General features: G+C 41.6%; 1 protein-coding gene across 3 annotated transcripts in view; it reads right to left on the bottom strand.

Moving 5' to 3' along the window:
* Positions 1-18,158, bottom strand: part of MTUS1 (microtubule associated scaffold protein 1) — a 94,061-nt gene that overhangs the window by 52,906 nt on the left and 22,997 nt on the right. Inside the window, exons 5-6 of one of the 3 annotated variants that reach the window (XM_074588181.1) lie at positions 17,438-17,527; positions 16,111-16,158 (exon numbers count right to left, since the gene is read on the bottom strand). In XM_074588181.1, coding sequence (XP_074444282.1) covers positions 16,111-16,158; positions 17,438-17,527 — 138 coding nt within the window. Of the gene's footprint in view, positions 1-1,585; positions 2,097-16,110; positions 16,159-17,437; positions 17,528-18,158 lie in introns of those variants that run through there. The other 2 variants (XM_074588184.1, XM_074588183.1) reach the window with 2 other exon arrangements.

Below are 18,158 nucleotides of genomic sequence, written 5' to 3' on the forward strand. Positions count from 1 at the left end.
AGCCATCTATTTTACATGCTGTATTGAACAGAGGCATCCTGCAGGCAGGTTTTGCTTCCACATCCACTCAAACGATGTAAAAACCACGGGTTCTTATCACTGTAAAATTCCTGTGATACACACACTGACATTTATTTTTATTTTTCAAAATTATACAAATTTCAAAGCATTGGGAAGATTAAACATTATCTCCCCCCTCTTCTCTTTTAGGATTTTCCTCCCTGGAATATATGCAATGTGGAAATTTCACACTGTCAGCAACATCAAGGATGTACGTATATGCACGAAGACTCCCCTACGCAGGAATTTTTAGCATCAAGGAGTTTTAATCCTAGCTTAAAGCCATGCAAGCAGGCTGCAAACAGAAGCCTGTATTGTATTTGAAGAGTCAGCCGGTATTATGTCCGTAACTGAATTTATCATCCAGGAGGGACTCGGAAACCGGATTTACTTTGCCAGGGATAAGTAATGACAAGGCGAATGGCTTAAGCTGCCGTGTGAAATGCCAGGACAGGAAGGAAAGCTGGCTGGTGGAACTGAACTCCAAAAAAATAAAAGCAAAGAGGGTGGTGTTCAAGAGAGAAAGGAAATGCCTGAGAGGAAGAGCTTCTGCAAAACTAGTTTATGTAGCTGCTTGCTCCTCCCTGAGTAACATGCAAGAGAATTAGAAATAGTGCAGTGGAGAAAGACTTATGTAATATGCAGGCTGCCATCGTTTTCTCTATGTCATGTAGCCTAGCCAAAATAAACAAACAAACACAACAAACAAACAACTGCCAGCCTCCGCCAAAATGACACATGCATGTCCTGGACCAAAGCTCTGCTTCCCATAACCTTGTTCCCATTCCACATACTGGCTTTATTTGCTTTACCTGCCACTGAAGATGAAAATCAGGTCAGGCACAGCTGAGAATTTTGTGGTGGTTTTGTTTGTTTGTTTCTTTGTTGTTTTGGGATTTTCAGGTTTTGGGGTTCTTTTTTTTTTGGGGGGGTGGTGTGGTGTTTTTTTAAACACACACTTGCCTTGAATATCTCAAACTTCGTACTTTTTAGGTTTGTATGGACATAAGTAAGCATAAAAGTTTGCTTGTCCTACTTGCAAATAAGACGTGTTTAACATGACGCACATGATAAGATACCTACAGGCAAGTATTCAAATATTTTTCAGCAGAAAGCCACACCGTGACAGCCCGTATTCATTCCACTTCCCTCCCCATTTGCCCCCTGCACACAATCAAGGTATAGAAAAGACATTGCCCCCAGCAGATAATCATTAAAATGATGAGATAAATATTTAATAGCACAGACTTCCCGATACTATTTTTAGACATGTGGGAGGAAAGAGCAAATCCCAATTTGCATTTCATAAACAGACTAACCATCTTCCAAACGAGCAGCTCGGCACGGGTGCACACATACACACAGAATATGAAACTCCTTTGCTCAAAAGTCAGACTTCTGTATGTAATTCAAAAAACTTTCACGCCCAGTACGGTTTTTATTTACTAAAAATAAGCTGCTGTTGAAGTAAACAAGGTATTCCCTCAATGCATGCTCTAATCGTCATATTAAAAAGCCCACAAACCTGTATGAAATATAACAGTGCTTTTCTTGTAGCCAGAAGGGAGACGAATGTTTCGGAGCAGCCCCTTTGCTGTCAGCCGTACACGCATGTTGGATAAGGAAAATTTCGGGGACCATAACATGTCTTCAGCGCAATTGGAAAGCAAACAAGCAAGAAAGAGCCTCCATGTACTGTCACATACTATGTTCTTAAGTCGCTATTGGCAGAAGTGAAGCAATTCTTGCAAAAGAAAACAGGCTTGAAGAAATAATCAAGTCTCCATTCCTTCACTCTTATTCCTTATGAACAGACAGGCAAAAAAAAAAATAAATTAAAAAAATCAGTAAAAGCAGATATCCACAGCGTAAATGCTGCTGGCAGCTTCTCCTCACCAGATGTTGTGGAAACAAAGCTTGTCCTCAGAATAAAACCGACTTAGTGACTCGGAAAACCAACAGCCTCTGAATTGCATCACAGTGTTGATGCTTAATCTGCTACGGGACTCCGCGGGACTGGGAGCTAGAAAAGGAGAAAAGGGAGGAGGAGGAGGATGAGGAGGGAGGAGGAAGAGGAGGAGGAAGTGGGTGGTCTCCCCAGCCGAATATATCATCCAGCAATGTCACAGACCATGTAATTGTTCTTGGAGACTGTTAGGGAGATTATTTGAGTATTTCTGGAGGCATGTTTCAGCTCCCCTCTCCAAGAATCCTTTCAGGGTGCTTTTTTTTTTTTTAAACAGTTTCTTTCAATTGACATGAATTTATCAGCTAACATCTTCTCCCAGAGTTTCTTTTGGCATTAAATATTATGTCAACATTTAAAGTCTTGACAAATCTGCAAACACGTCTGTTCTCTAAGAACAATTCAGTATCTGAGATCTGCTTTAAGGGAAATACCATTTATCTTGGCAGCTCGACACTGCAGATGCTTCCATTTATCAGAAGAGGAGCAAGGAGGGAGGCATCAATTTCATACTAAGCCAGATCTCTGCCAGCTGGGTTCTGAAGGCACCCAAACATTATAGCAAACAAGCAGTGTTACAGGAGTTCCTTCAAAATAGATGCTGTCTCCATATTTAATTAGCTCTCTCAAAAAAATATTTCTTCTTACTGTTTAATGAGCTCAAGTTTTCCCATATACCTTAGTTGCCTTCAGATGCCACTAGCAAAAATAAAATGAAAAATAAAGTTAGAAACTAGAAAATACAGACGACCGTAACTGTTTTACAGAGATTAGAAAGCGTCACATTTTTCACCTACGACCACGACTATAAATACATGCTGCCGAGGCACTGCAGGCTGGCACTGGCCACCTTTCTGTGTAAAGAGCAACATTTCACTACTTTGCCCACGTCAGCATCTGCCTTGCCAGGCAGCCACAGGAGCAGGGACACCCAAGGACCTCACAGCCAATGCAGGAGACAAGGCAGTAACAGCTCGTGCCTTCTTTTGGGGTGCTTGAAGAGCTGCCCCCCACAGCTTTTTTATATTTTTAGAGACAACAAAATCAGGTACATTTCCATTGATCCCACACTTCCACCGTTTCACCAAACCACAGCTAATGCTCTCTAGCACCCATCCCTCTGACAGGTTTTCTAGTTCCAGAAGCCATTAACCCAACTTGCTCTGAAGCGGGTATAACCCAAAGCAAACATAATGCCATTGACAGGTCGCATCCCAGCAATACCTTACCTGTCCTCTCCATACCACAAATTATTATATTTCAGTGACATGTCTTACTTGCTCAAGACACGTAACATTTTAAATCCTCTACTGCTTATTTACCCCATCGGCTAGAACTAAAAATAGCATTTTGCCGCTTTACCCTGGGCTCCCGGTATCTCTAACGTCACACAGGCCAGTGCAGCGACAATAAAGCAGCTCATTGTAAGTAGAGCAAAAAGAGCCGCAGCCCCGCGTCGAGGCCGTCAGACCCATCAAACCAACCTCCCCAGCCTACTGATGGAGAATACTGCTGAATGTGTTATGGTCGTGTACCAAAAATATTTACTTCCCAGCACAGTGATTTACCACCAACTCTGAAGTACGAGAATACATCTTCGGTCCGCACAAATCCATTCAAAATAAGTACAAAGAGAGCAAATTAGCTTTTTTTTTGGTTGGTTCCCAAGGCAGCCTCTGCAGACAGCAGGGCATGCATGTCATTACTGCTATAAAATCCTCATCTATTCCTTCTAGTCTGAAGAGCTTTGTCACTAGCAATGTGCATTCATCTATCTTTCCAACAGCCTGCAGATCCAGACCCTTTCCTAATCCAACACCACTGTCAAAGACATCGCCTCCTTTCTGCGCTGGAAGATTATTACGCTTGGAAACCACGCTGAGCAGAAAGCTAGAAGGCTCGTTATGGCACATTACAGCAGCCTTGCATACTCAGCATAGTTCATTAGCCCATCTCTTCAAATATTAGATCAGCATTGTCAAATCCTCTCTTAACGAAGGCATCTTGAGATTTTGACCAGGCCTACAGCCAGTCTTCAAACACCACTCAACATCAGCCAAACCAGTTTCTACCCTTCTGCCACAGCACCCACAGGAATGCCCTGTTTTCCTCCTGCCCTCCTTGGCTCCCCAAGAGGGGAAATATATGTTCTCTCACCATCCCGATTTGATGCTCACAGAGATGGAAACAGTCCAATCAGATTAAAAAAAACAGCCACGACACCACACAACAAAACCCCCACACCCAAAAACCAACCCACCGCCTTTCCCCATCCTTGCAATGGTGCCTGGGAGAACAGTGAAGAACTTCCCCCCCTCTGCTCCACTCTCCTGAGACCCCACCTGGAGTAGTGCGTCCAATTCTGGAGCCCCTACTACAAGAAAGATATGGATGATGCTGGAACGTGTCCAGAGAAGGGCCACAAGGATGATCAGAGGGCTGGAGCACCTCTCCCATGAGGACAGACTGAGAGAGTTGGAGTTGTTCAGTCTGGAGAAAAGAAGGCTCCAGGGAGACCTTATAGTGGCCTACCAGTATCTTAAGGGGGCCTACAAGAAAGCTGGGGAGGGACTTTTTAAGATGTCGGGTAATGGTAGCACTAGAGGGAATGGATTAAAACTAGACATGGTCGGTTCAGACTGGATGTTAGGAAGAAGTTCTTCACCATGAGGGTGGTGAGACACTGGAACAGGTTGCCCAGAGAGGTGGTGGAAGCCCCGTCCCTGGAAGTTTTTAAGGCCAGGCTGGATGGGGCTCTGAGCGACCTGGTCTAGTGGGAGGTGTCCCTGCCCAGGGCAGGGGGTTGGAACTAGATGATCTTTAAGGTCCCTTCCAACCCTAACAATTCTATGGTTCTATGATACTCATCATCCTGTAAAAGCAGAGAAGCTAAGTACCCCACTGAATCCCTAACTTCCTTCCTAAGAACAGGAGCTAAACCAAAGAATCTCCAGAGGGCAAGCGTGATGTAATGAACCACTCTGGAGACTGAGGAACGAATGAATCATCAGGCAAAATACAAGCAGATAAAAGCTCTATAGGGACATAAAAGCCCTTGTAGCAGGAGGCCAAAACTCCTCTCACAGAGATACACAAATAATATTTCCACTGCCTCCTCTTTCCCACCCTAGTCTGAGTGGAAATAGGCCATGAAGAAACAGATACATCGTAGTATCAATTTTTCAAGAAAACTTCTGATTTGAGGAAAGTGTCTTTTTGCTGTCTGGAGTTGGAGTCCTACAAATCCCACAAAGCTAAAAAAAAAATGTCTGCTTTATGCAGAAGTAGGACCTGACAACACTAATAAAAGCAAGAGAGGCATGTCAGTCCCATGTAGCACCCAGCACTCAGCTCTGACAGCAAGAGGACAGCCCATCCGTATACAAACAGCTCCTAGGAGACATGTAACTCATGGGGAGGTTCCTTCAACGTAGCGTTGCCAGAGCTCTGCATCACACCACGGTACACTCCACCATGGTGGTGGCTATGTGTCCACCGGCGTTGCTCCCTTGGCTCCTCCCGGTCTGGGTCTGTACCCCCTAAACCATCTAGTGCCCGGTGCTGGCAGGGTTCAAAGCCAGGACATAATCCATGGGATCCCAACACAGCATGCCAGAACTTGCACTGTCTACATTTCATGCATAGCATGAGGATCACAGAGGTCTTTTTCTATCTTGACATTGGATAAGGGTGATGGAAAATAGCTCCAGAAAACAGCAGAATAAAATAGGAAGTGATATATAGCTCAGGCAGAGGACAAAAGGACCAACAGATTTTATTTACTAGCACCTTACTGCTGGCTTCCCTCCAACCCCAAGGGCAAAATTGGTGATCGACGTGGACAAAGGGGCTCTATCCTGTTATGACCATGTAATTCAGTCCGGGTTGGTAAATGCATCAATGCCTGATGACACGATCAAATTGATGGTGGGGCTAGACCTATTTTAACTCCAACAGATTTAGCATATTTGCCACTCCCTGGAAACATCAGCAACGTGACAAGAAAGGAGAAAAGGGCACTGGCAGCAGTAGGCTCTTCAGTTCGGCCTCACGAGGCCATGTCTGCAGTATCGTACCTGTTTCTGCTGTCTCCGTCCCTCTTTGCACATCCAGTAATCACTAAGAAAACCATTGGAGTACAGTAAGTGTCTCATTGCAAGAAAGTTTAAATGAGAGGCTAGATCTTTAGATCTGAGGTCCACATAGAGGACAACTGGCTCCATGTCATAAGACAGCATGGGCAGTGCGGAGCAGATGGATTTCACTGGCATGCTTTACTTCAGGAAGGACTGAGAGGTGACCGCTTATGCAAAGAGAGATGAGAAAAGCGGGAGCCTACTAAGAGCCAAAGGGTCATCTGTGTCCTAGTTTTTATTTCTGGAAAGTGACTGCCCCCCTCCACTTCCTGGTGCCCACCTTGCCCTAGCCAATGCTCCAGTGTGGAAAACTAACCTTCCTGCAGGCAACAATGCCCGCTGCCATGCCAAATGAGGCTTCAAGACTCATTTTAGGCTCCAATCCTCACCTGGAGAAAAAAGCAAACCTCTTCCAGCCACAGAGCAGGACCTAAAATCCTAAATAATTTAGGTTTCTTCTAGTATGCAGAAGCTTTTAATCATTATAAATTCAGCAGGCTGTCAAACAGGACGTGATGCTGCAGCGGATTCCCAGGCAAACAGCTACAGGGGTCAGGCTGATCTGTGCCTCTCTCACGCAACAGGGGTGGCATTTACAGTGCCTGCGCTCTTTCAGAATTGAGAATAGCCACAAAACACTGCAAGAATCATTTCGCTTTTAACTTCTGACTTAAGGGAGCAGCAAGTTATTTTCCATGTGCGGGATGTCCCTTCCAAAATGGCATTTTTGTTAAAACCGCCTCAGTCAGAATCCTACAGTGCTTTGAAAAAAAAAAAAAAAATAACCGCCACTCTACAACAGCAAATAATGTCACAAACATTAGGACAACACGCCTTAAAATATGAAGCTCCAATGATCTAGCCAAATATGTCAATAAAACCAACTACCTCTGTGCTAGGAACTTCTGCTGCTCAGGAGCAGGCCAGATGAATGCATGAGTCCTTGTGAGCTTGAGCCTCAAGGAACATAAGAAAAATTGAAGTTTTACTTAAGGCCACAGCTTACAGATCAATTAATTATTTCTTCACACAATACAATAAATGCACTGTGCAACCGTTCTTCATCTATGGCCTCCCAATAACAATACTCTAGTGAAAAGCAACACTGCAAATAAGGACGATGTAGGCAAGTGTACGTCCTGAGACGTGCTGTGGTTTATCAGGAGATCACACAGCAAATTAAGGGCAACTCAAGAGGCGTGTTTCACTTATCTCTCTGTGGGCTTTGTATGTTCTTCATAGCCCCAGGGGTGCAGACAAAAACGCAGATGTACATTCAGTTTAGAAACTGTTTAACCACCTCTGACACAAGATCCATGAGTTTCATGTCTCTGGGACAGTGCCACAGTCTTTCAAGTATTATGTCAACTTATCTCCCTAACAGGGGTCAATGACAACAATACAGGCAGCTACTGTACCTGCTAAAAAATGTCTTAAGAAATATAGGGAAAGAAAGGACTTAAAGGAAGCTAGAAGGAACAAGTCAGAGGACTTCAAAATAACTTAAAAAAAAATATCATAAGAGGACATCAAGAGTCAGCTTTAGGATACCTCATACACCTTACCTCAAACTTAAGAAAACCAGTATGACAACCAAGTATTCAGTGTTTACTGCAAACACATAAAACAACGTGCACAATCTAAGGAACTCCAGAGAAGTTCTTAGATTCTAGTTCTTCCCAAGTCTGAGAACATCAGAAGAAATCCATACCTAGGTTTAACTGCAGAGGGAAGGGACAAGAACACAGTAGAGAAAGCACCAAGTACAAGGATGCAATTCCAAGGAGGTGACAGAATGCAGCACTACACACAGCAACTCAGTTAGGAATAACAAAATGAAAATGGTTTTCTACTGGTACGTGACCCTGATGGTCAGTCAAAGCTCTACGGTCTCCTAACAAAATAAAAATTTATTGTCTTCCTAATTACTGAGAAAATTAGTGAGAATTTAGATGTTTTAAAATTAATTCAGATGGAATAGTAATGAAAGCACCATCTCTGGCTAATCCTAACAATGAGGTCTAGAATTTAAAGCCAGACTCCCATGCTAAAAGAGCCTTGAACTCCAGCTCCCAACACTGGGAAGGTTTCTTTAAGCATCCCTTTGAGCCGATACAATCTGTGGATTTCTATTGCATCTGTCCCCTCTACTCATGCAGAGGCTGGCCTCGTCAATATTTAGGCAAGCATGAGGAAACCACAGCTTTGTGTTCTTCACTTGTGTGGCTTGTTACTGTGAAACATCAAAATAAATACCATGGAAGAGAACTACAGACATTCCTCCCAATGTCAGAATAAACACCACAGAAGTGAACTACAAACATTCCCTCTGTAGAAAGTCTGCATGCTTCTGTGGAGTATGGCTGTGCAGAGCTGGAGAGCAAGCTTCTCACAGAAGTTTGCAATTAAATAACAACAAACATCTCTGAAACATCTCATTTACAATCCAGAACACAGGTCCTTCCTTAAAAGCGTTAATAGAAGAAACAGACCTTGTAGTGTGAAAACCATTTGGGTTGTGCTACAAAAGGCCTTAATGAATGATGCTCTGGAAAACTGATAGGACCACATCAAATCCTCATTACTGGGGTTGTAATACTAATCCCAGCATTTTCAGTTGACCGATTTGAGAAATTCCTAACAGAATACCACTGTTTGAACAGATCTGGCCCAGGTGTTACTTGTGTGTTTCAAAATTCATTGTTTTTGTAAAGATACCTGTTGAAGGCACAGGGAGCAGTGCTGATTTTCAGCATGGAACAAGAGACAACCTTCTGAAAAAGTGTTAATTTTCAAAAGATCAAGTTTGGGAAGAACACTAGGAACATGCATGCAAATACACCAATATACTTACTTGACAGCTGAAGGGACCAATCTGGAAGATATTAAGACTGTGTTGTCACGTGTCTTCATTTTTCGCATCCTATTCTCTACTGTGACAAACATACTACCTCAGGAAAACATCACTTATTTAAAAAAAAAAAAACGAAAACGCTCAAAAGAGATGGCTTCAGCGTTTAGGGTGGCATTCTCTGAACATCAGCACCAGCCATTTCACTGTGAAGACTTCTGGCGCATAGTAGTTCTCACCCAAGGAATTAACTCCTTAGATCCAGCTGTTGTACTATGTTCAGTGACATGGAAAAGTCTGACTGAGAAAGTAACAGCTATTGGGTTTCAAAGATTATTTCAGGTTTACTGATATTCCCTTAGCTCTTCAAAATAAAAATCACCATATCTGAGGGCTCGGTGTTGGGACCATTTCTGTTTAACATCTTTATTGACGACCTTGATAAGGACATAGAGTGTATCATCAGCAAGTTTGCAGACGACACGAAGCTAAGCGGGAGTGTTGATCTGCATGAGGATAGGGAGGCTCTACAGAGAGACTTGGATAGATTGGACCGATGGGCCAATGCTAATGGAATGTGCTTCAACAAGGCCAAGTGCCGGGTCCTGCACTTGGGCCACAACAACCCCATGCATCGCTACAGGCTTGGGGCAGTGTGGCTGGAGAGCTGCCCAGCAGAAAAGGACCTGGGAGTTCTAATTGACAAGCGGCTGAACATGAGCCAGCAGCGTGCCCAGGTGGCCAAGAGGGCCAATGGCATCCCGGCTTGTATTAGAAATAGTGTGACCAGCAGAAGGAGGGAGGTGATTGTCCCCCTGTACTCAGCACTGGTGAGGCCACACCTTGAGTATTGTGTCCAGTTTTGGGCACCTCAATACGAGAGAGATATCGAGGTGCTGGAGCGAGTGCAGAGGAGGGCAACGAAGCTGGTGAAGGGCCTGGAGAATAAATCTTATGAGGAGCGATTGAAGGAGCTGGGACTGTTTAGTTTGAGGAAGAGGAGGCTGAGGGGAGACCTCATCACTCTCTACAACTACTTGAAAGGACATTGTAGAGAGGTTGGTGCTGGTCTCTTCTCACAGGTAATTAGGGATAGAACAAGAGGGAATGGGTTCAAGCTGCAGCAGGGTAGGTTTAGGCTGGACATTGGGAAAAAATTCTTCACAGAAAGAGTGGTCAGACACTGGAATAGGCTGCCCAGGGAGGTGGTGGAGTCACCATCCCTGGATGTGTTCAAGACTTGTTTAGACGTGGTGTTAAGGGATATGGTGTAAGGTAGAACTTTGTAGAGTGGAGATGATGGTTGGACTTGATGATCCCAAGGGTCTTTTCCAACCTAAATGATTCTATGCTCTCCTTAATGAACATATTAAATAAGAAACTCAAATTCATGCAGACTTAGATTAATTCTGCATTTATTTATATAGAGGTGGCATAACAAAAACCTGCTTTTGTAGTTGGTTCACATGTAATAGCTACACCACTTAAGCAGCTTTGCTACCTGTTTATAAGAACATTCTTTATTAGCCTGAAGGCATTCTGAGGCTACATCACATGAGACAATTAAGTCATTCAGATAGTCCTCATAGTTCATGTGGATGAAAAAACATCTAAAAAAAAAAAGGGCTATAGCTCGCTTTATTTCAGGCATCAAAAGCTAGAAAGGCATAAAATAGTCCAGTGCACAGTACCAATAGCTACAAAGTATGTCTAAGCTTGATCTTTCTGTTCCTTTTCAAGAGATAAAGGAAAAAGATTAACTTACACTATTCAACTCCTAGAATTTCCCATCTGTAGAATATTAACTATCTTCATTAAACTCATAATAAATATAGCCTTAGTTCTTCTTCACCCCACAGACTTTACAAACTGTTCAAGTTTTTCTGCAAGATTCCCAGGCTTGCCTTTTGGAGAGTGGGGTAGAGACACACAAACTGACTAACGCAACTTATTTATAAAAGCTGCAGCTCTTAACACAAGAGCCGGAGGATTCAGTCTCAACAGACCTATATTGAAATTCCTGATCGGAACTAGTCAGAGATGCTACTTCTGCAACACAGAAGACCTGGACCAAAATCCTCCCTGCTTTAACGCACACTTAAACACGGCATTTTCTATGCCTGGAGTGCTTTAAGCACAGCACAAACTACTATCTGTTAAAAAGCAGAGTCTTCCTCCCTTTTTTTTTGTTTGTTTTAAACTTCACTGCAGAAGATACGTAGTTTATTCCAGTGCAGAACAGAAAAAGAGCTTTAAAATGTTTAAGATATTTACCCATGAAACTATTTCCTGTATGATTCTTAAGGGAATGTATTTCCCATGAGCTGCAGAGTACAGTATTAGAAGACAGTAAAAGAAAGGCAGAGTTGATTCAACAACAAAAGTTTTACTTATGGAAGATTTCCACATATTGCCATAGAAAGCTTTTTTAAAAATGGATACATGAAACTTAAAATCCCTGTTTAGGTAACACTGAAATGCAGTTTGTTCCAAAACTGCTACGTAGAGCTCTGCAACATGTATTCTCTATCAGAATTGTTGGGGGCTGTTGAGGGGTTTTGGTTCTTTCTTAGGAAACAGTTTAAGACCTCTGTGACTTTTTAACATGAATGAACATTCTTCTGAACTGAAGAAAATTTTACACTTAATCTTGCATCTGCAAAGTTGGCTACTCAAGAGAAACAAGTAAGATCTGTCTATATTCTCTAATAACAATCCTAATAACATTTACGTTATACAGCATTAAAAGTCAATATTAAGATAAAACCCTCAAAAAAAGAATACTCAAAGTGCTGAGACAGAAGCAGTTTGCTCTGTTTTCTGCATGTTGCTAGCACTGTGATCTATGCTAGAACTGCCACCATCTTTCCTGACTACCTTTCCTGCCTTGTTTTTAACTCAGGAGAGTTGCCCAATCCTACCTGCTCTATGACCAGCCACATGAGCACTGATGTTCACATACGCATGAGGGTCTTCTCAAGTCCCCATGCAACAAGAACGCTGGTCGCACAGTTTCTTCTACAACTTGCAAAAAACTTCTGCAAACACCACTCCCCCAGAAGAACCCCCAAAGCCCTTTTGAGCAAATATGAAAGGAGAAACAGAGGTAATAAGCCACTTGATCAGATGTTCCTCATCAGCAGGGTAACTTGCCATACCATGCTGAAGAGTACTGATGGTCAACTGGATGAAAGAACTCACTGAAGACATAAGAATGTGGCGCTCATAATGATGTTCATCAGCTCTTAAAGTCTTCCCAATTTTTAAAGAAAGTTTATGCGTTTTCATATAGTATGATTACGGATTTTAAAACATTAATGATTTTTTTGCTGTTGTTAAAAAAGCACAGACACAGCTACATGTACATTAATCTCTCATTTTCCAGACGTTGAAAGTGCAAGTATTTTGAGGGTAACCTATTCTACCAGTGAATCTACAACATAAGAAACGTTTCCCCTGATTTTTCAACAGTGATGACTGAGGACACAAAAGAAAGAGGCGTTACCTGAACCTTAAAGTATGCCTTCATAAACTTGTTTGAACCAGAGCATTGTATTAGTAAAAGCATTCTATTCCAACTTAAGAGTTGGGGTGAGAAGCCAGCATCTGTCTTTAACTACCTGTTCCAAGAGACAGCTTCAGGGACTGTTACATTTATACCTTACTTCTCCCTTTCAGCCTGATCAGCACCACTATTCACTTTTGCAATAAGCCACCTGACTGAAGTTATTCCCTCCCCCAGCTTTATATTTTTCCCACAGCTGATTAGAACAAGCAGCCTTTTAACCTCTTTAAAAGGTTAAGACAACAGAACACCATCTTTCATGATGGAGCGTGTGCCGGTTTTGGATGAAGCGTCTTTGATTTTCATGGCTTCTATAGCTTTTAGTAACTGACTCCACTACGTATGCTCCATCACAGTATGAAGAGCGATGACATAAATCATACTGTTCTACTTAGTAATACGTTATGGGTATAGCCAGCAGTTGCCCTAGCTTTCCTGACAACAGGGTTGTGTCACAAGCGTGAGTGTAACTTGTCATCCATAATAAACCATATGACCCTTTCAAGGTCACTGAACCACAGGCTAAAGGTTTCCAATAAATATTTGCATGCTTTATTCCTGAAATGATAGCTTTACCTTTGGAATTGCCAAAAAGGATATTTGCTTTTGCTTGGCCTACGTAGTACCGGGGATTATTGTATTGTAACCCATCCTTAACCTTCAGTCAATAACGGAGACACGAGGTTTGAATATCCACTGCATCTACCCCTTGCACTGCAATAGCCTGCGCAGGCACCAGAAGTAGGTCACTGTTTCTACAGGGAGGGCTGGAGAAACAGAGGAAAGAGCACTAACTTCACGCATTTTTAAAGGCGGTTTTGCACCCCGTTCAAAATTCCATCTCACAAGAGGCAACATTTTTAGTCATATTTACATTAAGGCATTACACAAAGTGCACAAGTACATTCTTACTTTAAGGCAGCAAGTTAAGAAGGGTAATAAAACATATTATGCCCAAGAAGGTAATTTTGCCTAAGCAGTAAAGCCAGTGCTGAAGCAAGATGCCACAGAACTTGTAGAAATTACTTGAACCATTGGAATATCACCCATGAAAAAACACAGAATTCACAAAAAGGAGTCTTAGGAATGTTTTTAACAGGAAAAAGGAATGAACAACTGGAATACACAAGTCTCTCCAGTGCTACAGGCATACTAACAATATGCTGTGTCTGGCTTGGCATCACTGCTGTAAATGAACGGAAAACTAATAAAAAGCACAAACAGTCAGAGAACAGAGATCATATCCTAGAAATGCTTGCTATTTTTTTCCATCCTTGAAGTAATGCTAAAAGCAACATTAACAACTCGGCCAGACAATTAATGCATTAATACGGCAATCAATTTATTACCAGAGTCCTGCCTCAAGAACCTAGTCCCGAGACTTCAGACAGAGCACATGGGCAAGAAACAGAAGTGGGGTTGGAACTCCTCACCAAACAAGGCTAAAAACTGTAGAGCTAACTACGGCACTGAAATAAAAGAACAGAAGCTTTAGCTAGCTAAAAATCACCAGAACAAAGCTTCACTATAGTATCAAGGCCACTGAAGAAAAAAAATAAAACAGCAGGCTCCATTCTACATGGTACCAGCTGGCATTATTTCAGTTCATTTCAAAAAAGATCATTTGTCTTTTCTTAAAATGTAAGACATTGTACTGCAGAAGATCCAAGCAGCCACACAATATTTTTATTCTGTTGTAAGAACTATCTGCAACTGTGAAGATGGAAAAAGAAATTACCGCATCAGAAAGCTTTGCATGCATAAATGGAAAATTATACTAATGCTCTGGATAAGTTAGAAGTGTATTAACTTGAAAGTCTAACATATCATCCAATTTTGGAAGCTGACTCGATACAGAAAACAGTTCAGGTACAAACCCTGAAATACAGCTATTCAACTGAAAGCTATTCAGGTGAAAATGCAATGCTAAAGAGCGTTTGCTGAAGAATCGCTAAATATTACAGTCAATTTGGAGTTTGTAGTTGTTTTTTACAGCATTGAATATAATACTTCAAGGCTATGTGGCTACATTCTTTATTAGGTTGGAAAAGATGAATCACAAGAAAAGTTATATTAAGCCAGTAAAAAGGGGAGGGAGCACTAATTACTGTTCTGCCCGGAAAATACAGAGAAAGTGCCATGCTAAATTTACAGGAAAATAAAGTTATATTTTAAGGCCATCATAAGCAAGTGGGAGAGGAATTTAATTTTCTGTTTCCAGTCCAGAAATGGACTTCATTACTTATTATGAGTTTCCTTAACCAAGCTAATCAAGACATTATGTTGCTAGCGGTATCATCCTCTATGCTCCTATATAGAAGGACGACATACGAGGTCATGAAACCCAGTGTCAGGCTATACCTAAACTAACAGTGGTGCAGTATCAATAGAAGCAACAAACAATCAGAACAAGAACTTTGTGTAAAGTGTTATGCTTGCTGTATGACAGAAGCCCTGACTCTTAACAGAAGATAACGAGCAAGGTGCTTGGTCACAATTAATACGCAGACATTTGACAGCCAAGATAGCAAAAGGCAAAAGCAGTAGACTCACATTATGACTATAATAAATGAAAACCACACTGCCACAGTACCAGAGCTACAGGTCAGAACCGATTGACCCAGTAATCCCAGACTCAAATTTATAACATCTGCTTGGCTGCAGCACCTCTTTCAGAAAGACATCTGCTATTCACTCAGGGGACACAGGGCTTTCCAGTGATCTTCAGTGTCTTTTCAAAAGGGGCTTTTCAATGAGTAATTAATTACAAGCAGCTTTTAATTCAGCAAATACACACTGGTGCTGGGGAAACTAATTTAGACTGCCAGCTCTCTTGAAAAGACCTGGAAATTGCTGCAAGTAGAAACATCCTCTGAAGACTTTTCTGTCTGCTGGCAGATAGAAACTGGCACCAGGTGTCCCGACTGGCATAAACACTAAAAACAAACCCAATATGAAATCCTTAAAACACTGCCAGAATTTGGAACGCCATCTGCCACTTAATCAGCTGTCATTCCTCCCCTTGCCATACAAGCAGCCATACACATCAACACGCTCAGATAATTTCAACTCCTTATTCAAGTGACACAGAGACACCTGACACCAAAAGGGTACCTACCACCAACCTTCCAGAAAAACCTGTTATTCTGCATGAGTCTTCTACTTTTTTTTTTAAAGCCACAACACATGAACTTTAATCATTACTTACCTCACTGTAACTAAATAGCAAAAACTACATCCAAGTTTCATTACTTTTTTTTTTTTTTTGTTACAGTTAAAACCTCCTTTGGCTTCACTGGAAACAGAGAGTGACAGATAGCACAGACTGCATTCTAAAAGCTGGGGAGCCAGAAGACAGTAAGTAGGAAAAAACCCAAGACTTTTCTCCATATCCCTTGAAACTGGAATCAGTGATGGTTTATGGAATTATCCATTGCAAAACTGTACTTACAAGAAAAGAACCACTGTACCAATATAACGTATAACTTAAGTTGCACCACAGAAAATGTAAAAACGCATTCAGAAAACTCACCAGAACCCAAAGAAAATAGCCTTTGGTGTCCATTTCTTCCAGGAATACCTATGATGTTCAGAAAAGAAAAAGAAAAGAAGAATTACACTTCAAGCCAGTAAGGGGCAGTGGGGGTGCCTTTTTACTGATTCTTTCTACATAAGCTCCTCAGACTTCACAACTTCAGTTTGTGTCTTGCGATGGCACATTCAACAGCAAGATTCAGCATTAAAAGGTTAAACTATTTGGAAAGTTCATGATGAATTCCCAATAAGCCAAACATTTTTTTCCCCCATTACAATTATCATACTTCATTTTAAGCAAGGTAGCTCTGTTTCATTTTACTTGTTCATAGAAGACCACAGATAATAGAAAACCACTTGTTTAGACTGGCATCATAGCAACTTTTTTCCACCTATACGCTCCAGTTATTTTATTGGTAAAAAAGAGGTATAAATTAAAAGCACCCTCAAATATGTTACCAATGAAATCAGATATAAATGAAAGCACTGAGAAGGCTTATCTACCCTTACAGTATTTTATTTTTTTTTCTTTTTAGAATCTTGTGAAAACTGACCCAAGAACCTCATTATTTTGAGATATATTAATTAAATGAAAGCACTCTTTTGGACTGCTAGGTGTAAGTGCAAAAGTCATGTGCAGAAATTTATAAGAGGTCTGTTGACAGCGTTCTTCAGGCTTCACATATAGCGTGTGACCCAATAGCAGGTATTTCAATAGGAAACAATCTGCTTTGTACCGTTACTGTGCTTGTTTCCTTCACCTCAGCTGTGCAAATGGAAATTTGCACCTAAAGTGAAAAATTTGTCTTACACAGCATTCATATCTATTCTATTGATTCACTCTGTTAAAAATGACTGATTTCAATTGAAAGTTAAAGATAAAACAAGCATCTGATACAGAAACGTGAAGTGGAGTAAGTATTATCCTCAACAGCGAAAGCTGATCAGCACACTCTCACAAGAACCTTGCTTAAATTAAACACAAACTTGAGAAATCTAGTCTGAGTTGTGTCTTGCAAGCGTACCATCTTATAAGCAGGTGACAGAACAGCATTTCACAGACATTATCAAGAATTATGAGTCCTCATGGAATGCAAGTTTCAAGCAGATAGTGGACAATGAATGCCCTGATTTTTCCCCCCCAGATAAAACAAATACATAAGGAACGCTTTGCAGAGCCAGTCTCCAATACTGTGAACTACAAGGAAAAAGAGCAGACTGACCATCTCAACTACTCTGAAGTCATAGAGCACAGCCGCTCTTTCTCAAGACGGAGACATTCAAGGATATAAGTGAAAAATTGACTTTACCCAAGAGCTGATTACCTCTAGCCTCACTGACTTTTCTTGCCGAGTGCAGCGGCCCACATGATTTCGGTACGCACTGGTTCAGTGAAGCAGACCTGGCCTTGGCTCCTAGAAGCAGAAGCTTAGATCAGTTTCTAAAGTACAACTATGGCAGCAATTAAACACATGCCTAACGTTACCTATCTACAGTTAAGTATAAGACACACAAATCTACTCAAATAAAACACAAAAAGAGACACTTAGAGAATTTAAGCAACATTTAAAGTTAATTTTGCTTTACCAGAACTTTCTTTGGAAGAAATAAAAAGATAGTTTTAATAAAGCTTCTAAGCAGAAGAAAATGTTACTAAAGATCGATAGTAAAACGTTACTAAAGGGCTAAACGTTACTTTAGCCCTAAGATCGAATTAATTAAGTCTCAAAATAGCGGCAAACACAGCCATGGAAACATTGGCTGAAAGGGACCTCCAGAGACCAGCTATCCAGGCTCCCACTCAGAGCAGGGCCACCACACCAAGACGAGATCAGCTGACAGTGCTTCTGTCTAGCCAAGCCGCATCGCAAACCTCCAGGAAGGGAGGCTCTATGGCCCTGCTGGGCAATGCTCCATCTCCCACTCCACAATTTGCAGTCATTTCCCATTGCCACATCATCTGAGAAGACTTTGGCACCATCACCTTTGTAACTGTCTTTCCCAAGTTATTGCAGACTGTTACAGTACCTCCCCTTACTCTCCTTT

This window comes from Larus michahellis, chromosome 5, assembly GCF_964199755.1.
Source record: "Larus michahellis chromosome 5, bLarMic1.1, whole genome shotgun sequence".
In the NCBI taxonomy this organism is placed as follows: Eukaryota; Metazoa; Chordata; class Aves; order Charadriiformes; family Laridae; genus Larus; species Larus michahellis.